This window comes from Magnolia sinica, chromosome 19, assembly GCF_029962835.1.
Source record: "Magnolia sinica isolate HGM2019 chromosome 19, MsV1, whole genome shotgun sequence".
NCBI classification, from domain to species: domain Eukaryota; kingdom Viridiplantae; phylum Streptophyta; class Magnoliopsida; order Magnoliales; family Magnoliaceae; genus Magnolia; species Magnolia sinica.
In genome coordinates this window covers 2,759,114-2,781,566 of record NC_080591.1, presented here as the reverse complement: position 1 = coordinate 2,781,566, position 22,453 = coordinate 2,759,114, and the positions used below count along the sequence as shown (strand labels likewise).

General features: G+C 41.1%; 1 protein-coding gene across 1 annotated transcript; it reads right to left on the bottom strand.

The window, feature by feature from the left end:
* Nucleotides 1–4,074: 4,074 nt before the first annotated feature.
* On the bottom strand, nt 4,075–15,493 carry LOC131234831 (uncharacterized). Its single transcript, XM_058231812.1, has 4 exons — nt 15,335–15,493; nt 10,456–10,780; nt 5,631–6,423; nt 4,075–4,324 (listed from the first exon to the last, which is right to left on the bottom strand). The coding sequence occupies exons 1-3, from the start codon at nt 15,485–15,487 to the stop codon at nt 5,702–5,704; spliced, it is 1,200 nt and encodes a 399-aa protein (XP_058087795.1). The 5' UTR covers nt 15,488–15,493; the 3' UTR covers nt 4,075–4,324; nt 5,631–5,701.
* Nucleotides 15,494–22,453: the final 6,960 nt, after the last annotated feature.

Genomic DNA, 22,453 nt, shown 5'->3' with positions numbered 1-22,453 from the left:
AGCCCATAAAACATTCACCATATATCTTAGCTTTTGGTTCATTCTAAATCAAATTTGGGGCCACAATTTAGACAGTTTATATTTTAGTTACTAGTGCACTAAGTATGTAATGTCATCTTAATATTTTTAAGTTTTTAATTCTTTGATTGATTATGAAGATGGTTATTTTTAGCTTTTTATTTTATTTTTTAATTCAAAAGAGCATCTTATCAACCTATATTTTGTAATTATAGTTTTTTTTATTCTACTATAAAATTTAATCTTTAGTACTAATGGTATGCATTTATTTTATCTAGCTAAACCTCAAATTATAAGTGGATATTTGATACCCTTGCTCGGGTGGTGGACTCTCCGGAGTTTCAACACTTGGACAAGGGTTCGAGCATCCATAGGTGGTGAAATCCCACTGCAGCATGAGTGTGTGGGGGTGCGTGTGCGTGTGTTAAATTTTTTTTAAAAAAAAAGAAAAAAAAAAGAAAGAAAAATGGATATTTGATACCCTTGTCATAAATGGTACATGTATGAGTGCCTTTTTTAAGTCCAACGTGTCATAGGTACGATACCATTGGTAGATATGGGTGGACCTGTTCTCAGCCCATTAATACCCATAGATATGTGCATGTTTTTTTTAAAAAAGTTCATCTATACTATTCTTTATTTTGTTTCGCCTATTAGTCGGGTCAAACTTGCGTTAGGGTTGGATCGGGCAGGGTTTGGTCCAAGCCCTATCCATTTACTTAAGTGAACCACATTGCTAGCCCAAGCTCAAACTTCTACCCATTTAACTTGGCCTGAACCTGCCTCAAAGGTGAGTCAGACCAGTCGACCGATGGGTGTCTGTTATATAAGTAGGAATCAACTCAAGCCCAATCCATTTACTTAAATTGGCCGAACTTGAAGAGCTATCCATTTAACTTGGCTTGAACCCACTTCAAAAGTGGGTCAAGCCAATTGACCCATGGATAAACTCCACCCGTCGCCACCTCTATTATATAACGAGTTGATTAGGATTTTTAAAGACTTTTACCATAATAGCCGGATATTTTTGCAAAAAAGAAAATAATAATAATAATAATAATTCAAAGATGCCGATATTTTGAAAATATGGTGGTATGATAGATTTATTTATCCCAAACAGATTAGAAATATTATAAAAATTCCAGCTATATTTGTTGGAACGGTGGACGCCACCTCAAAGTGAAGGTTTCAGTATTTGAAGTAAAAGAATAAAAAAGCAGATATTTTACTTTTGGCTCAAAGGAGTGATCTCCAACTCAGAAATGCACCCATTTATATTCAGATGGTCCAATCGTTTTCATCTTTTCACATCAGCTTTCCATTTCTATCTTTTATTATGACAAAACAAACATCACTTCTCTATTCTTCCAATATTTCAAATAGTGGTACCGGGCAGACGTGGGGCCCACGTGATGCATGCATATAATCCAGCCCGTCTATCACATTCGCCACCGCATGTTACATCAGGGTCTAAAATCAGACTAATCCTTGAATTAGATGGGCCATACTACAGGGAACAAGTTGGGTGGAAACTTCCACCCTTGATTTGTGTGGAAGGTTCATTGTGTTGTGTATATGAAACCACTGCCATTCAGACCCTTCATCTGGTCTAGATGAATGGTTGGGATGAAAATCAGTCTGTTTTGAAATGCCAGTGGACTGTAAATCAAGGTTACGCATCCCCTATCGCACTGTTCCCTGTGTTGTGGCACACTCAAATGTTGTATCAGGTTAGCTATTGGCAGTAGTGGATAATATGACGTAATACATTTAATGAACGGGCTGGATGGCCTCGTATATGGGCATGAGCCCAAAAATGAGGAAGATCCAAATCTCAGGTGGACACACCACAGGAAAGTGGCGATTGAAAGCCCACCATTAAAAACTTCCCAGGACCTAATGTTGTTTATTTGCCATCCAACCCGTTGATTAGGTCACAAAGACCTGGATGAAGGCTAAACACAAATATCGGCTTGATCCACCACTTTTGTGGGCACCAAGAAGTTTTTAATGGTGGTCGTTCAATCACCACTGTTTCCTTTGGTGTGGTCCACTTGAGATTTGGATCTGCCTCATTTTTTAGCTCATGCCCTAAAATGAGCTGGAAAAATGGATAGACAGCGTGGATAAAACACATGCATCACGATGGGACCCACAGAGCTTTTCCAGCAGCAGGTCGGTACTAGAGTGGTCACCACCGAATCCGAGTCATGCTGGATCGGTATCATCAAGTAGTGGGATGTAAAAGACAAAAGTACCGTTGAAATTTAAATAAGATTTTCATGATTCTACGGTTAAAGACGTCTAATTGCAGTTGACTACAATCACCATCACATCATCACCGTCTTAGCTGTCCAATTTTAATTGGACTGAGATCTTCACGGGATTACTGACGCTGACGCATGATGGATTCAGCACAAATCATTCGAAAATCATGACTCTGATCATGGTCCACTTAAAATATGGGGACTTACATGATGCTCGGCCGAATAGTTGAATAGTGACATTCAAGTTTTCAGTTTGTACAAGTGGGGCAACATGGCCCATCATATCAATGGTTTGGATCATTTAACCATTGGAAAAACCCAAATGGCACTTATGTTTTGTATGATGCCTCATGGTCATCATCATCTGATCAGGTCCATGGCCTTGATGTTGCATACATGGGAAGCAGGTGATCCTACGCTGTGGGGCCCACCCTGATGTATGTGTTTCTCCACGCCGTCCATCCATTTTGGCAGCTCATTTTAGGGCATCAGCCCAAAGAGATCCAAAGCTCAAGTGGATCACAGAAGAAGAAACAATGGCGGTTGAATGCACACCGTTCATTTTTGAGCTCATGCCCTAAATGAGCTGAAAAAAATGGATTTTTTCCACACACACATCAAGGTGGGCCTCACAGTGCCTGCCATCAGGGATATTCCTGCTGGCATGTCCACTTCCACATTCTAGTGTCCCACATGGCGTGTGGAGACAGAATAGTCTCGAGTCTCTGAGGTTGTGCTAAGAATCCTTCTAGAATGTTCTAGAATTCAATAAGGGATTGTTGTAAATAGTATATAGAATTTTCCAGAAACTTCTTGGAGAAATTATAATCCTTAAATCAATTCGCATGGCACCATCCCAGCCATCCATGGTGGCTTTCAAAGATTTATTGTGACTATATAAGGGCTCCTTATTTGGAATTCACTCTTTTGAGTTTTAATCCTCTTTATGGTGCAATACAAGCTTTCCCTTTCAAGATTTAAAGTCATCGCCGGTTCATACATGATATTTTCTATGAACGATACGGCCATATCGGTGGACACGGCATGATACAAGATGATACAGAGTCCGTATTGGCAATGAATGATATGACATTCGATACGCCAAAACCAATTATTAAAACCCGTTCTTATTCACTATCCTGTGTTCTGTTGTGCTCTCTTGCATTTTCTTTCATGTCTTCAAGGTATAGAAATTGGTAGACAAGGGAGTGTTAGGGCTCATTTATGAGTTTGTATGTGGAAAGTATTTGAATCCAAATCATAATTACACTAGAATGAATCAAGGTGATTCTGAATCTTAAGTTGTGTTTCCTGGAATCCAAAAATTGTGTTTCGATGCCTGTAATTGGAATGCATTGGAATATTTTAGTCACAAGAACTCAAATTTAAATAACTAAATCTGCTTTGATATCTCAAATTAGTGTACATATGTGACATTTGACAGAATGAACATAACAAACCCATTGAAATATATACTTCGGCCACAATTGATGAAATTTCAAGCCTTAGGTGAGCCACAAACATAAGGACCACAAATGATTGACTCAACGATGTTTTTTTAACTGTCCATTTAAATGGCCAACATTTGGATAGTTCGAGTCATTATGGTGATGCAATTGTAGTATTGTAGCTGATAATTGGATTGTTTTATGGTATCAACAGCATGCCACATGTACAATAGATAGTACCCTGGCGACTCTCCTGCCTTCAAAAAGATAGCCAAAAAAGACATTTAGCTTGGATTACACTCGAATCACAAAAAAAAAAAAAAAAAGGTGAAAATTCAAAATACATCAAAACTGTGTATTTTAAATATCTCCGATTCCATTTACCTCTAAATACATTGGCATCAAAGGTGAAAAAGCAGCGATGAGGAATCAATTTACCTCCAAATATATCCAACAAGGGGTTGCCCCATGAACTGTTAGGCTCCAACTTCCATAATGTTAGTGTTACATAAAACCAATGGTGGAATGCGAAGAGCTCCATTGGATTTGGATTGCTTGGCCGATGGCATCAAAGATTTGGATGACTCTTTCCTACAAAAAGAACAAAATATTTTTAACATATAACAGAACAAGGAGGTATTATAGGGTCATGATGTATTACGATGTGTAGCTTTTGTGATGCATCCAGACAGAACAAGTGGGCTGTTGCTTTGACAGTGCCCATGGTGAGGGTGATCCCAAACCCCAACCCTCCAATTATTGGTCCTACAAATAGGGCACGCAATGTTCCGGAACAAAAAAGGCCAAAGAACGGATGTGTAGGATCTGCCAATCTGAAAGATTTTTGAGACACCCCTCGAACATTGGAGTAATGGGCTAGATTGCCAAACCATGGGCACCACTTGTATTGAGTGGGGGCAACAATACACCATCGCATCCTGGTGCTTTATTGCCCTATAATTCTTCAAGAATAATAACTCAGTGTCTAATCTATAAAAGCAAACTGCTAAGCTGAATGAGACAGTAATTCATGTTTGTTATGTTAGGCAAAAGCCCTCTTAGCGCATACACCTGTTTTTTCAACTTTTGGTGTTGGAACAATACATTTTTGTACCATTCTAATGCCAAGGGCTGAAAAACTGGCAGTGGGTGTAATTATCAACTCCAAATATGTAATACATCAATTCGAGTATGAAAATCAATGGAATTTTCAATAACAATGATGAAAGACTGATAATGCTGTCTTTTCTCATTGTTTTTTTTTTTTTGAAGCGATAATCACTTCATTAGAAAAAGGCCAAAGCGAAAGAATACAAAAAGAATGAAAAGAAAAATACAACCAAAAGGTCCATTACAACTCTGACCATCATGAAACTGATCAAAGACTAATACACAAGGCTGCAGTTTTCTTTCTTCTTTTTTTCTTTTTTTCCTCCCTGCATTTTCTACAAGCATCTGACATTAGGGCTGCAACTTAGATTTGGGTCAAACTGAACCCAACTTTAGGTTGGGTTGGATTGGTTTGTAAGGTCCTCAGGTTGGGCAAATTTGGGTCGGGTTAGTTCAAGTTGGGAATAATCACATGTATTTGGGTTGCATTGGGTCGGGTGGGGTTGGGCTAGGTTAGGTTGAGTATAAAGGACTATGGTTTGGTCACCTCGGGTTGGAATTTAGGTCAGGTTGGGTTGCCGGTTGGGTCCTCTTGAGGCTCAACCCAACCCAATCTGCCTGAGTTGCACCCCTATCTGACATCAGTCGCTCCTAGTTTTCAAGTTCAGGGTAGCATGCACAGTGAAAAAAGGGGTGTTTGAGATGGGTGCAGCATCCATTTTCAAGTGTCTATGTAACCTATGTAGCAAACCAACACCAACTTATCAGTATCATGGCAAGGAAGTACCTGATGAAGGTAAAATGGAGTCATCCCAGAACCAGATACCAATAGATAGAATTGAATTCTGCTTCAATAAATCATTTAGCCGTCTGACTCTCTGGCATCCATATTCGGAGAAGTCGATCATAAAATGAGCAAGTTGCCACAATGGTTCCCTTTTCTTTTCCATCTTCCATACATAGTCCTCCGTGCTGCCAGTCAGCTCCATACGCGAGTGATTCATGCTTACCGTATGTCTCCACTACCTCGACATTCCCACTTTCTATCCTCGCAACTGCAAAACCATTGTGCATGCAAGCTGCCAAAACAAGGCCTGGCATATTGGGATGGTGCTTGATTCTCCACACTCCGCCCCCTAGACAAATAGAAGTTTCATTGATGGGTTTTGACGTTGATCTCACATCCCATACCCGAAGGAACTCATCATAGCTCCCAGTGAGTAGTGCGTTAGAATCCATCGGACTCTTTGCAATGCAGCAGACACCCATTTTATGGGTCTTTGTATTTTGAAACACTGACACCGTATGACTCTCCCGCAAGTCCCAACAGCTGAATCTACAGTCATCTGAGCCAGTGTACAACAGCTGTGGTTGGTGGGTGTCAAAAGAGGTGGTCCACAGCTCAAAATCATGGGCTTTCCAGGATTGCCATATCTGCAGTTGTGCCTCTTTAAGGGCAACTATGGAGACAGAACCGGATGAAAGGCCCACTGCAAGTGACGTGGATGATGGGTTCCAGTCCAAACATAGGCACATGGAAGAATCGACCTTTTCTACACCAACTTCTCCCAAAATGGCCCCTGCTTCAATTCTCAACATGAAAGGAAATAAGCAAAGGATGCTACAGTGGTTAAAGATAATATCATCACTCAAATAATAGTGAAATAATAATAATAATAAGGATATGCATCTGCTAAATTATAGAAGAATTTCATAACAAAGATGAAAATCAGGTATATCTACTCATTTACAGCCGCATATCCCCATCAAAGAATCGTTTCTCAGCAAATCCATTTCTTAGAAGATAAAACTCCTCTTCGATGAAAAAGATAACATTCAAAAACATGAAAGAAAAATGATTAGATAATAACCAGAGTTGTGCTAATGTGCCACATATGAAGAGAACTTCATATACATGAAACATTGGATCCGACGCTTAGACCTTAAGGAAAGAAAATAGCTGGTTGCATGGAAATCAAGGCAGTCCCTAAGGCCTCTGGACCTAGGTCTATTGCCTAGGATTCTATGAGCCTGTTGCAAAGGAGGGGCACGCTCCAGTGGCATACCACCCTAAGCTACGATGGTACCAGGTAGATATGGGGCCTACATGATGCATGAATAAAATCCAATCTGTCCACCATGTGTCAGCGCCTGTTACACCCAGGATCCGAAAATAAGGTTGAACTGTGAATAGGTGGTCCACAGCACAGAAAAAAGTTGAAAGGGAACATCCACCCTTGAATTTTCATGTAGGACTGACATTGTTGTGTATGTGAAATCCAGGCCATTCAGACCTTTCATCTTGTCTGGACGAAGGGTCAGGGTAAAATCAGGATGATTTTAAAGATTCAGGCGGGCCCTGTGAAAATCAGGGGTGTGCGTATCCTCTCACATTGTTCCCTGTTTTGTTGCCCACTTGAGTGTTGGAGCAGGATAATTTTTGGCACATAGAGGTAGTATGAGGTGACACATCTAATGGATAGGTTGGACGGCCTTCATATGTCACGTGAGGTCCACATCTGCTGGGACCACGATAAGTAATGCAGAGGCATTTTCACGCCAAGCTCGAGTGGGGTGGCATGTGTGAAGCGGGGGCACACTCAGGGTGGGCGACCTGTGTGAGGCATGTGGCTCGTGTGAGGTGAGACCCATGCGAGTGGGGCCCATGTGAAGTGGGGTTCGGCCGAGGGCCTGACCTAGGCTATGAGGTAAATGGATTGATTCACCATGCTCTATCAATTCGAGCTTTTAGAGCAAGTGGTTAATTGTCCTACGATAGTAAGCATAAGCATACAGTGGTGCTGGTACCACGGTAAGTACATGTTTGCATGCTTCATTGAATTGAATTGCCATAATTCAAGTCCATAAGAGTCGATGAACAAAGTGGAGCCAGCTGCACTCCATCTGTAACAAGGACCTAGCCCCCAAATTGCTGTCTTGTGGTGTTTCCAGTCCAATTTGAAACATGGGGAATAACAATATGGGATTTGATTGTCATTATGAATTAAAATGACATCACCCACACACGGTTTCTCCATGATGGATTGAACAAATTGCAATTCAGTTCAGCTGAGCATCCAAACACACCTTAAGATTCTTGATAGATGGTTCAAGACTCACGAATTCTGATGTTTCCATTTAGATCTTCGAAACTTCTGATGGTTGACAATGTTCTCAATCAATGCATGTGTGAGCCAAGTACAAGTTATTTTGAAGTCATCGTGTTTAAATGAAAGAATTCTTTGACACTTTAAAGGAACATGCAACGATATATGCCCTACGTAATGGGCCAAGAATGGAAATCATGAGTTATGCAGCTGATTGGGTTGGACATACAAATGATCAGAATTTCATGTTGGGAACAAATTTATAAAGTATTTACAGGACTCTTGAACCAATGCATACTCGGGTTCCCAATTCGAACAAGTAGGCCATATTTCATTCAAATCATTGCTCTCTTAGGCCCCACCATGGATGGACCACGAGATGAAATCTCCTCAACAGGACAATCCTCACCTTTCAATTAGTGGGCAGATAACAAGATGAGCATACAAACAATCTACATGCAACTAGCAATGGCAGAAAATTGTTGGCTATGATCTTTTCTTGAAGAGTTTGGGTAATGGCCCATCCATGGTGGGATGCTGCAGGACAGTGTTTTGGATTGCTCAAATATGGGCCCCATTTGTTGGAATTGAAAACTCAAGTACACTGTGCAAAGCCTCACACAGAGGATCCTATAATTCAACATATATTCCTTGGTGGGGACCATACATCATAAATTAAAAGAAAACAACACCATGGAAAAATAATCAAGTGCACAAACCCATGCCATTGTACTATGGTAATGAGGGTGCTTAGCATGAGAAACATTGAATATCGCAAGCCATGCTCAAACAAAGAATATTGGAGAAGAGGTCTTTGCTTGAAAACTCGAGCCGCATCATCTACAGTCAAGGGATCGGATTGCCAATGAAAAGCCCAAAGCACTAACTCATGACAGAAAATAATCTCTCCAAAAACTTTTTAACACAAAAATAGTGCCATTCAGCTTCATTGTTAGAGAAGGCCAAACATCGACCAAGAATAGGATGCTATAGTCTTTGTTCCTCTATCAGCTCATCAGTGATTCACTCTCCATGCACGCAGAAAACGTGTAAGACATTTGGACAAATCATCATGTAGGATGTACCTTGGATGGGCCATACCCAAATAACAATGATTGAACAACTACAGTCATTCTGTTGGAGGACTTCTGATGAATGAATGAAATTTCTGTCTGTCCCCTTTTTTTCTTTAAAAACATCCTCCGGTACAAGGGTTGGGATTCACAAAAATGTATTGTTCCAATCAGTTCAGACCTTGTAAACGTTTTCCACATTTACAAAAACCAGAAGCAAAAAAACAAAAAAAAAGGTGTGCCCAGGTTGGCCGTTAAGGCATTAACCAAGGGTTGTAACGGACAACCTAGAGATGACAAACATTCTAGGTTTTATTGAAAATAGGAGTCCACAATAATTTTCATCAAAAGAGTGGATGTTGGTCTATATGTTTAGCATCAAGGATATACATAATTGATTTACTTATAAATACTACAATAAAATTAGCGAGCCTTAAATGCATTAGCAAGTGGTCTCTTTATTTTCAGCACCGCATTTGATGGTTGTATGCTATGATGAAACCCATTTCCCTTTGCAAATTACCTATGATTCTCACTTCCCATTTCCCACATTTGTTTCACATTTGTACCCACTTGCTTTAACAACTGTTGTAAAATGAGATTTTCACTCATCCATATGCATCTTGCCCGCATTTGCTTCTCACTATAGTAACAACAGTTAGATGCAATATATGACTCGACTTAACACATGCTAATTGTACGTTGGCTCCTAACCTTGGGCTATGTTTGAGTGTTCATGGTTCTCAAGGCCAACAAGTAGACCATCAGACCACAGTTGACCCTGTTCTTATCCAAAACAAGAGCACGCTAGCCCTCTTAGTGCAGGTCATAATTTCTATATCACTTCAAACACCAAGCACATTAAGCTGGTTTGGGAATCCCCACCAACCACAATTTTGGTGGTACACTCAAATCCTACCTTAAAAAGCATGCCAGATTGATGATGCAATTGACACTTAATAGATAAAAGAGAAACTTCATGCATGTGCAAGATCAGCGCCTAGGATTTAACAATAACATAGTAGAAAGGCAGAATTGTAAAAGGTAACAAGTTCTGGCATTTAAATTGCATAAAATAGCACTAGTTATTGTAAAACATCGCGGTTCTTCAATAAATTGAGGGCTCATTTGTACACACTTGCACAAAAGGGGGTTTCTAGGGAAGGGGTTTCAAGCCTGGTTTTTTTTTTATTGACTCAACAAAAACCAAATGGATTGGTTTCATCGAATCAGCATTTTAGAGCCTATTTTGTTGAGTGGGATTGCGAAACGGAGGTTTGTGAAGTGCATCCAAGTGGACATCACAACCCCAGCTTGACTCAAAAGGGGGTTTATGCCTTAGACACCCCTTTGGAGGGTGCGTTCAAACGGGCCCTGAAAGTTTCACACGAAAGAAGATACTTAGTAGGAGAATTGAGGATAGTAAAAACACCTCTAGATTCTGGTACATCTGAACTGTATCCAAATCTATGGAGTCTCAAAAAGCCATCGGCATCAGCTTGAGCGAGTAGAGGATGCGTGTTAGCTTGACCTTGGTTCCATTTTATGTCAAAAACCCCAGCTGTTTCTATCCGATGAAGTAACTCGAGACCCGCATCAACATCAACAGAGAAAAGTGATATGCTCCCTGACCGATTGGGCTGAACGCCCTCTTGCAGCGTGTATGTTGCAGCAGCTAGAACATGGTGGAACAGATGATGGGGGCAAAACTCTACTGCATCTGCATTGCCATCTAGAAAGTACTGGGCAACATCCATCTTACGATTTGACCAAAACAGAAAAAAGAAAGTCAAATCAAGAACATAATATTCATCGAATTCATATATATATATATATATATATATATATTAATAGCCAACCCTGAATAGCTGGGACAAGGCTACGATGATAATAGTGATCTTGATCATGATCATGATGGTTCATGTATGTATTAATAAGCCACTTGACAGTATTATATCAAATACACTAAAGAAATAAAAAGAATCAACTGATCACATCTACGGCCATCCATATCTAATGTACAAAGAAGCTGGTGTAATCAATGAATGAGATAAGGGAGTTTATAGGTATGGTTCTCAATATCAACATGCATGTGAAGTTAAACTATTCAAATTTCAAAATTTTCAATACTTGATGTTGTCGGTAATTCAAATAATTATTTTTCAACATACATCTTTGAAAAGGCCAATATATTTAACTAGGAAAGTGGACTAAGAAATAAGTGCCTTTGTGAAGAAAAAGCCCAAGATATAAAGTGAAATCCCAAGCATGTGTCCACTCTAGAGAGAGCAACTACAAACAACTGGGGTTAAGGAACATGCAACACGTGGAGAGAAGAAGGGAGAAAGAGATTAGGAGAGATAGGGATATGGGTACCCACACGAGAGAGAGCAACTGGGGGTATGGAACATGCAACACATGTGGAGAGAGGAAGGGAGAAACAGATCAGGAGAGAGGGTAATGGGTACCCACATCACATGAGAGAGAGTCTAAGGGTTAGGGCTACTCGCAAAGAGCTAAAATCTAAGCTGTCACACTGTATGTCGCCAACTCGTCATACACCTGTAAAAGGACCTAATTACCCTCAACTATATATTAAACCCCTTCCCATATCCTTTTAAAGATCTACGTTCGAGACTCTTTAGAAGACTAATTGCACGAGTAAAATTGTCTACGGCCGCTAGTATTATTCATAGTAGAGATGAGTGCCTACCAACCATTATCTTAAAAAAAACTATTGAGTTTTAAAAAACTTCAACTGCGACACTGGATGTGAAACATGAAAGCGAAATCAAATCCCACGGTGTTTGCAGAACCTTGACCAATGACGTGGAACTCAACATATGCAACCTCTGTAAAAATTTTCAAATTCATGACACAAACTTACCAAATACATTCACTTTGAGTAACCAATTGAAAACAAGATTCATCTATCTGAGCTAATAAGTCTGCAAAACTCATCAACTATTCTTTTTTCTTCTTTCTTTCTTTCTTGTTTTTTGGTAGGCAAGATGAGAACCAAGATCTTATGGTTTTGAAACAAATCACCGTACCATAGAGCTATGTCAACTGATCTAACATCATTCAATGAGGACCGACAATGTTATGGACCAAATACATCCTACCACTGAGAGTGTACACACCAGTGGCAATGCTCTAGTTATTCCTGATTCAAACCGAATGACAAACTACCCCCTGTGACATAAATGATAACTTTCTGGCAACTAAGTACATTTAAATGCATCTGGGTGTGTCTAGGTACAGTTTATAAGTGTGTTTAAGTCCACCCAAGTGCAATATACTTAGATGCACTCGGACACATTTAGACTCGCATTGTACCCTTACAAAGTTACGTATTATATATTATGCGGGCTCCTACTGCCAAAAAAAATTAAAAAGGAGCCTTCTATGACTGACTAATTACAGTTATCTGCAACAAAATGCAGTAAACAAACCAAGCTGGTCTCAGATAAATGGCCTCCAGGTTGATGCTGGGGTCTGCGGCACGTTGCAGCCTGTCTCTGGGAGAAGTGCTAAGGCATTCAGGTAGCATTTGGATGCACCATTCTGTCAAATAGTAATTGCTAGATACCATTTGATAACTTTGCAACTTAGGTAGATTGTGAATTACATTGAGTTTGCGTGCTGATCCTTTAGATACATCAGCTTTCATGTCTGTTTGGAAGGTCCACTCCAAAATGCATGTATTGCTGGAATGATGCCACAACTGCATCCAAGAACAACAGGCATGTGGTATGCATGCTCCTAGTCTAAACGGCCCAAATCATAGGATCCACTGCAAGCAGGTTGCAACTCGAAAACTGCACTGATTGGGTGGTCCTAACTAGCCCATTGGTGGGCTTCTGGCAACATGGAAGAAGAAATGCTAAAGTGGTTTGGGCAATGAGCGATTAAAGAGGTGGATCACATGTATGGGATCAGGACTGTATATCAGGTAGGACTATCTCGCTGTGCCATTTCTGCCAAAACCAAGCCGGTCTAGTCATCGGGCAGGCAGACGTGCATGCAGAATCCAGACTGTTGGTAACTTTCTCTCTACCGGTCCATCTTCTCATTCAACAATGGTCCACCGGCCGGAATTCTAGGGCCATGGAATGATTACGGTTTGCCCACCTTGTGATCATTTCTCACATGGAAAATAGGAACAGTCACAATTCAACAAACAAATACTCACCAACCAGAAGATAGGATCATCCAGATATTTTGATTCTCCGGTCCATGCCTCTTCCACAGTGGGGCCCACTAATTGGATGGTTTGGATTGAGGTAAAATGTGTGCCACATGTACATTAGTTGAGTACAGGGGATGCGGACTGCCTGAAAAGCTCCATGGGGGCATGGACATTAGAGAATCCTCACCAAGATACTTGTGAGTTGTGACACACTAGATAAAGGCTCCTAAGATAGCTGTAATACACTGAATACAAAACCAAATAAATCTCCTAGAATGTCTCCACAAAGGAAGTAATTTATCTTCATAAGGATTTATTTTTATTTTTTTATTTATTGAAAGGTAACACTGTCAGGGATTGAACCTTGGATCACTCACACACACTACATTGTCTCTACCAACTCATCTAACAAGCGAGAGACTCTAGTAATCTCATGTGATCTTCTTTTAACTTCCAAATCATGGTTCTCACAACCTAACTTATTGCTGTAACAGCCTAACAAATGGCATGACAATTAGCCTTGATTCGTGGCCATAAAGTTGTAATTTATCTATAAAATAACAGAGAACTTCTCTTCTCACACATTGTGAGAGAGATCCAAACACTACAGAGTATCTGCACTTTCCATATGGTATTAGAGCAAGGTATTCCGTAATGGTAATGGTGGTCATAACGGCCACCACCATTACAATATGGGTCGTAATGGCTGTTACGGCCCTTGTAACGGCCGTTACGTTTTTTTTTTTTTTATTAAAAGAAAAAATCCAAATTATCTATATCTACCCTGTAACGTTGAAATAAAAAACCAAAAAACTTATATTTGTCCCATAACAGATCATTACAAGACTGTTATAGACTTTACAAGGGGCATAATGGGCGGTTAATGTCGGTTACAAGTCATTTTTTCTATGACAGACGTTACAACCATTATGACCCTATAATGTGTAACAATTGCCACCATTACCTTTACATAACAGCCTTTACCGTCCTATAACAGCCTTTACGGCACACCATGTATTAGAGACACGTATCTGTTTGTGTGAAGCTCTTCTCTTTATTTCTCTCGTCTTTATTCTTCTTTCTTTTCTTCATGGCCAATATATAAGTTCCCTGCTCTTGAAAAAATATCCATACCCATCTACTTTAAATGTTAGAAATTTTGTCTCACATCAAACTCAATCAAAACAATTCTCTCCTCTATAGAATACAAATGCTTCGCTTAATCAAGAGCCGTGATATGATGAGTTTCATCAATGAAGAAAATTCAACATCACCTAAAACAACCCAAAACCTTATTCTGTGATAATCTTAGTGTTCTCTATATGATTGCAACCCAGTCTTCCATGCTCGCACAAAGCATATAGAAGTTGACTATAATAGTTTGCGAGAAAGTTACTCTTGGATCACTCATTACTCAATTTGTGTCATCGAAAAACAAGCTAGCTGCCTTATTTACAAAGCCCTTGCCTTGGGTTGTGCTTCATACATTGTCTACCAAAGTGGTCCTAGTTCGTTCCCCTTGGCCCAGTTTGAGGGGGGGTATAGAGAAATCCCCAGCAAGCTCACCAAGATACTAGCGACGAACCAAATAACGGCTCCCACGATAATCATAATACACTGAATCCAACCAAATAAATCTCCTAGAATGTCTCCACGAAAATAGTAATTTATCTTCACAAGGATTGTGGCTCTTGTAATTTATCTTCACGATGGGCCCTAGGAAGGTTTCAACGGTGGGCATCTTTGTCCCCACTGTTTCATGTGGTGTGGTCCACTTGAGCTTTAAATCTACCTCATATTTGGGCTCCTGTCTTAAAATGAGCTGGATAAACAGATACAAGGAGTGGATATAACACATACGTCACGGTGGGCCCCACAGAGCTTAGGGCTGCAGGCAATCCGTGTCTACATGACTTTGCCAGTTGAATTGGAGTGAGGAAGATGAATAGAGGATTAAGCTTTTTGTTTTTTCTTTTTCTTTTTTACATTTTGGGGTATGATTTTCATACTTTATGGACCCTATAAAATGCAAGAACAGTCCATATTTTATGAAAAGAGAAATACAGCAAATCCATCTTCAAAATTACGAAGAATAATAAGAAGAAGAAGCCTCAAATACCTGAAATGGACGGTGGAGATCCGGCGATGGTAATGGTGGCGGGGTTTTGGAAGAATAGGTTTGAAAGGGGATTTTAAGGAGGGGGTGTTTTTGACGAACGCGGGTAAGCGTGGTGAGTAAACTCTGTGGGGCCCACCTTGATGGACTGGTCATTATCCACTCCGTAAATCTGTTTTCCAACTCATTTTAGGGCGTTTTTTCAAAATTTAAGAATATCTGAAGCTCAAGTGGACCACACCACAGAAAACAGTGGGGATAATGACTTCCACCGTTCTCTACTTTAGCTTCTCTTCAATTTTGATTTCATGCCTTAAAATGAGCTTTAAAAACGGATGGACGGTGTGGATTAAGTATATACATCACGGTAGGCCACACAGAGTACTCAACATGCAATTACATTCGGTAGTTATTTCCGGACTGTCCATTTTCCTGGCCACTGATCGGATGGTTAGAATTACCCGATCAAAGTGATTCCTAGATTTACAGATAATCGAAGGTTGGGACTCCATAATAAATGGTCCAGATCAATGTTATTCCCTTTTCTAGTGTAATTAATCAGAACCATCCATTTAATCGGTTGTTGATTGGTTTGATAGAATCGCCTCATCAAACTGATCCACGGGAGTGTTGGTTAGTCGAAAGGCAGCTTAAATGATAGATGATCCGGATCAGTAATTGGACCTTTTTCCACTGTCATCTTTCTAGGCCATATATTTGTGTGGCTGTCGATCTGACGGTTAGAATCAACCTATCGTGGTGATTTTTAAGCAGCATGATCATCGAATGAGCGGCCCACATGATGGATGGTTTTGATCAATGATAAGACATTTAAATATAAAAACATGGACGGTCCATCTCTTAACCATTGATCCCGTGATAAGAATCGATGTAAATTTTATTTATGATCCATCTCAATTAGCTCCCCGAAAGCGTTTTCTTGTGGTGTGGTCCACCTGAGATTTGGATCTGCCTCGTTTTTGAGCTCCTGCCATAAAATGAGCTCGAAAAAGTATGGAGGGCTAGTGTAAAACGTACAATCTGGTGGGGCTCATCGAACTTGGACACAGCTATCCGGCTGAGCCAAACCACGACCACATAGGGTATGGTTCTGAGTAAAGCTGTACACAAACTGCGTTAGCTCGGTTAGTTCGCTCAATTCAGCTAGAATAAGCTCAATTCAGCTTAGTTTGAAACTGAGTTTGAGCCGAGTTTAGCTGAATTTTTGAGCTTGAAAAAATTTTGAATTGAGTCCGAGCTCCCCGAGCTCAACTCAACTCGGATCATACCCAACTCGAATCAAACTTAGATCAAATCAGCTCAATGACTCAGTTACTTTGATATTAATGTTGCTCACCAAGTATCCTATGAAATGACTGAGCAAAGTGTCAGCCGGTGGCAAGAAAGGTATGTATGTTAAACAAGTATTCTTCTTTCTTGATTTCACGTTACCTACAAAGTTTTTAATGAAATGCCTATAAAATCACTGCTAAGTTTTTGATGAAATACCTATAAAATCACTGCTGCTATTTTACATATAGAGAAAATCTGGAGGTGGGGGCTATGTGTTTGTGTATAGGTGAGCTTGGCTCAATCTTAGCTTGAACTCGGCTTGAACTGGCCAGAGCTGACTGAATTGAGCCGAGCTGAGTTCAAGCTGGGGTCAGCTAGTGGCCTAGCTCGACTTGTGTACACCTCTAGTTGCGAGGGCCCCAGGTCCCCCATGCTCTCCCAATGGAGCCCATGTAAACTGTCTTGGCCCAGTGATAGTTTCATATAACATGGATGGATTAAAGACTAATTACTTGCACATATAATGTTTCAATGAGTAGTGGATGGTGTCCGTCCAATACGAACTCATACGATCGTGGCCCAGGATCAGGATCAGGCAATGGGCCTCTGGGCCACCTTCCTATTGACAGCCATAGCAGAGTGAGATCTTGGAGAACTATGTGTACCGGAACCTTCCCCTACACATAGTTCTATCTCGATTTCGTTGGCACTCACATCACCTATCTGGACCGTCTGTTAGGTTCATTTCACTCTCCTAGGCTGCGCCAGTCTGCTCGGAGGATCCAAACAGTCCAGTCAAGTGGCATACAGAAAATGATGGACGGGATCATTCCAGAAGAAATATCTAGTCATGAATGCTGCCATTTTCGCTTAATAGTAGAAGAAGAGTGGAATGGACCTAATGGACGGTCCAGATAGGTGTCCAAATGCAACTATGCGCATGAGAAAATTTCCTGGCCCACTAGGTTTGTCACCAGGGTTTAAATGGGCCAGGCCTAGTCTTCTACAGGCCCAGATATTAAATAAATACCCAAGCCCAGCATAGAAGGCCTAGACCCGTAACATCAATGCACGATTCTTGCCCAAGCCCATGGGCAAGCTGCTGTACACGAACTGAGTTAACTCGGTTAACGACCTAGAAAAACTGGACTCAACTCATAATTGAGTTCAAGCTGAGTTGAATTGATTTTTTGAGCTCAAAAAAATTTCAAGCCAATTCCAAGCTTGACTGGCCTCGAATTGAAACTTGACTCGGTTCGAGTTGATCAAAATTATAAATATTTATATATTTAAATAAATTATAATTTTTATATTATATATATTATAATATATAATATATATTAAAAACACTAAAACCAAAATTCAAACTCAGCTCACAGGCTTTAACTCGAAGTCAGCTAAAGCTCTAATGCAAGCTTGGCTTGAGCTGGCCCTAACTACTAATCAAGGTGAGGTGAGCTGAACAGTCAGGCTTGAGAACTGCAGTGAGTCGAGTTCAAGATGGGGTAGGCTGCTAGCCAAGTTGAGCAGAAATGGGCTAAGCACGATTGGGTTTGACTCGTGTACAAATCGAGCGTTCAAGTCGTAAGGCCTGGCATGTCCTATAAGGTGGGCCATTAAATTATTGGGCATCAAGTCATGCGGTTGGCCCAGTGGGCCTCTGGCATTGACCCAACTCCAGCTAAACATGGACTGGACAGTGCAGTCCACATTCACTCCTATTTGTATGGCTGTCAGTGGGCCTCGGGCATTGAACCAACTCTAGATCAACATGGACTGGACGGTGCAATCCAACACACTTTCACTCCTGTTTGCAGGGCTGTCAGTGGGCCAGGCTTGCCCGTCTAGCTGTTAGGCCTTGCGGACTTCAGACTGTCTTGGGTTGAAATATGGGATCCAGGGCTGAGCCGATGCCTAAATTCAAGTCCATTAATAACTCGGGCCAGGATCGGGTTGCGTTGAAGAGAATGTTTGCCTGGGTTGAACTTGGCTGGTTGATGCAGGGAAGGACGTGAGGTCGAGCACCGTCTTCCTCGAGGGTATAACTGTCATGTCTACTAGTGTGCAAGGTGGTTTTCAGCCAAAAATAGTAAGTGTCCTGTTTGGCTTCGCCAAGCTGTTTTTCTAATTATCCTAAGCACATTTCATGTTAGGCGCAACTCAAAGCCCGACAGTTGAAGAGTTATAATCAAATTAAAATTTACTATTTACAGTAAAAACGGAATTAAAACATGGAAATGACCGTCAATTTGATGGTATTTTGCAAATCTGGGTTGCGCAACCCGGCGTAGCGGGTTGGGTGGCTAAAGTAGCTCGTCCTAGCCCAAAATCATATATTTTACGTCGGATAACTCATTCCAGTTTGCGAGATATGTCTATTTTAAGTTCTGACAGTTCAGATCATCTCCGTCTCCGATCAGGCCTTTTCTCGTTCATCTTGGCCATGAAATTATCCGCGACCTACTCTACATCACCGGTCGTCTCTATTCAGGATTTAAAGGGCATTTATGTCGGTATCATGTACGATGGAGCACACCTAATGAATAGTCCAGATCTTGCACAAACGTGGATGGCCAGGGATCAAGCCTGCCTATGCATGGTCATCACAGACCGGCCTCAGGCCTCCTTATTTTGGACCACCAACGATTGGGCCTATATCTTCTGGGCCCAACTTGGAAGGCCTTAGCCTGCTTGTTGATAAATAACATGGATTGGGTACAACCCCGCCCCTATCTAGCTAGGAACGGACAGGGGATCTGAGGAGCAACCGTGATGTATGGATTTCATCCACACCGTCCATCCAATTTCCCATATCCCTTTAGGGTCAAATCCCAAAACTTACTCATTTTAAACGCTCAAGTGGACCATAAAGTAGGGATTAAACATTTACAGTTGAAAACTTTTGGGTGCCGTAATGTCACAGCCTAGACTCGGTAACCGGATTCACAAGGACTCCAATAGCCGGTTCTGACCGCAACAGCCTCCGTAGTACCTCATTCTCAGCTCCTGAAGCAAGTTCCGATCCTAAGATCCTACAAGGAGGATTTTCATAAAAGTATAATAATTACCAATACGAGCATACCTAAGATCACAACAAGTATATTTGAGAATAACAAAGGCACACATCACAAAATTCACTATGAATTTTGAACTTTTACAAGTATCCATACGGTCCAAAAGGACATACATAAGATAATAGAAGAAGGAGAGAAAGATCTACAACACTGGGATCCTCAAACTCAGCTCTAATCCAAACTCTGCCGCTACCACACCCGCCTAAGATCTTCTACACGCATCAATCGTGCATAAGCTTATAGAAGCTTAGAGGATGGTGAAAGTGTGTGATAATGGTGCATAGAAGGATAGAAGGAGGTATAGGAAAAGAAACATGCTCAATGACAATATTACTAGCCTTACCAAGTCTTATCATGAATACGATGCAATGAGTACTGGGCGTCATACCAAGGCGATACATGAAGGGGCTTACACAGTCGATGTGAATGCTATGTAAGTAATGCCAGTGCTCATATCCAATCCACACATCAAGTACATTTCCAATCATAAGGAAATCACCGGAGTCCATTACACTGCTGGATGACTACCGCTGTACATACCCCGCACAATTAAACGAGCGTAAGAGACCTCACTACCCGCCTATGGACAGCTAATCACTAGCAAAGCCTAACGGTAGCGGACCTATTCACGAGTTGGTCAGACTCAGCCTAGCAATGCCCTCTTACATCAGGCGAGTAAGGCCACATCCCTATCCAACCGACTACACGACAGTGGGAGTCGCGGCCTAACGGTATAAGACCCTCGTGTGCTCATATATTCCACCTGGTCATGGCATTGGAGCAGATCCTTAGTACTGTGAAAGTTTTAAAAATTTCACCCATGGACATCCTATGCACCCGGTATGCTCAAGTATCATTTCCGTTGTCTACACATATGACCATCCACGAATATCCCAGTGGAGGTAAGACCCTGATGAAACAAGGGTAGTGTCATCATGAAATGCGATACCAATGCATGAGTCATACAAACAGATCATGCACCAGCTTCAGGCACTCAATGTGCACGAGGGGAGAAACTTCATCCCTCTATGACCATCACACAATGCAATCAATTCACATAGATGATGCATATGGGTCATAATGATGTAAGTGCTCTACCTGTAGAATATAAAAAATTTCTCCTTCCCAAGGAGGGACAAGGTCTAGGTACATAGACAAATACTTTAAGGAGAAGGGAAGTTTTCTAGTACCCAGTACTTTGGGATGACCCATAAGCTAAGAGAGTCATAATCCCAAGGAAGAAATGGTCCTAATTAAGGGCCTAAGGTGGGCCTTCAACCACCTATAAGGGCCCTATGGGCCTACCTTAGGGCCACCAAGGAGGACATTTAACCTTAACTGGGTCCCAAAAGGTAGTCCACTACACATAAAAGTAAGGTCTAAGGCCCAAGCAATGAATGACCTAATGGGCTGTACAGAAAGCCCAACTCATAGGCAATATGGTGGGCCCTCAAGCAAGGTTTGGGCCCAACCATAAAGGTCGTAAACCCACATATTATAGTGGGCCTTATGGGCAGCTTAATAGTTTAACCATGTGGGCAATTTCACATCTAATACTAGTGAGTTGGGCCTCATTTCTTAGCCCAAGTACAGGGTTAATTTTGGTGGGCAGTTAAGGGCCCAACTATTTATATATTATAGTCCATAAACCCATCACAATAGGTAGAAGAGTATAGGCTCAAAAGTAAATGGGCCTATCTAGAAAGTTTCAGTCCAAAAGGCCTAAAGAACTAGCAACTAACCACATATAATGATCCAATAAAATCCAACTTGGGTGGGCCTCAGATAAGCACTAAGTAAGACCAAAAATACTCAAAGAAAAAGGCAAGATAACTGATTAAATCAATCTCAAATCTGGTGGGCCATACTGCCCCAAATAAACATTTATGGGCAGCAACATTGGGCCCATTGCTGAATTTTCAGCCCACCCGCTTCTTGAGTTTGTTGGAGTTCAGCAAATAAATTAATTTATAGTATTTATTTTCTGATGACCCACACACATCACTGTGGGTCCCACCAGATGAGAGGGGGATGCACAACACATATTACAAGTGGGCCATGCTGCAGGAATACAGGCCCAACAACAACTCAAGGTAGGGGCGTCCCATGGTGGGTAGTCCTACGGGCCTGGGTATTTAGTCCAAAACAGATCCAAATTTGCAGGCCACACCAAGGTCAGTATAGGAGCCCGATGGCCTTGAAAATTTTCAGAATGGTACTTCTATAGGTGGGCCACACCTCCACAAAATTTTGTAATTTTTGGATGGTTAGAAGTATTTTAATTAATTTAAGTAAAACAGACTATCGAGAAAATCTGGTTAATCTGGACGTCCCAACGTGGTAGGCCAGTCCAGCCCTTGCCAGAGTGTGCACAGGGCTCCTTTGAGCATAAAATTTGGTAGGTGAGTCCTAACATAGGTGGACCACCTCCTTGTAAATTTTCATGACTTTTGGATAATTAGAATTATTTTAATTAAATTCGGAATTACAATCTGTCCAGGGTGAAATGTTGTTGTCTATGCATTGTTTATCCAATAAGGTGGGCCCAAACTTCATCTGGGAGGGGGAAAATAGATATTTAATATTTTTTCTAATAAAATACAGTGATGTGGGGTCCACAAAAGTGGCCCACCCCTAAGACAAACCAAGCTGAAGTTTGTATTTTTCCCTCCATACATGTGGGCTGGACAACCCAACAAGGTGGACTGCCCACCCCTATGGGCCTCCCTTTTTAGGTACCATTTCATGGGCCATC

Bases quoted from the DNA above. Each gene is read 5' to 3' on its own strand.
- LOC131234831 (XM_058231812.1), bottom strand. From the start codon at position 15,487: ATGACCAGTCCATCAAGGTGGGCCCCACAGAGTTTACTCACCACGCTT. The intron at 10,781-15,334 runs GTATTTGAGGCT...TCAAATCGTAAG, and splicing joins ATCTCCACCGTCCATTTCAG to ATGGATGTTGCCCAGTACTT. The intron at 6,424-10,455 runs GTGTTTTTACTA...GAATTGAAGCAG, and splicing joins AGATGTACCAGAATCTAGAG to GGGCCATTTTGGGAGAAGTT.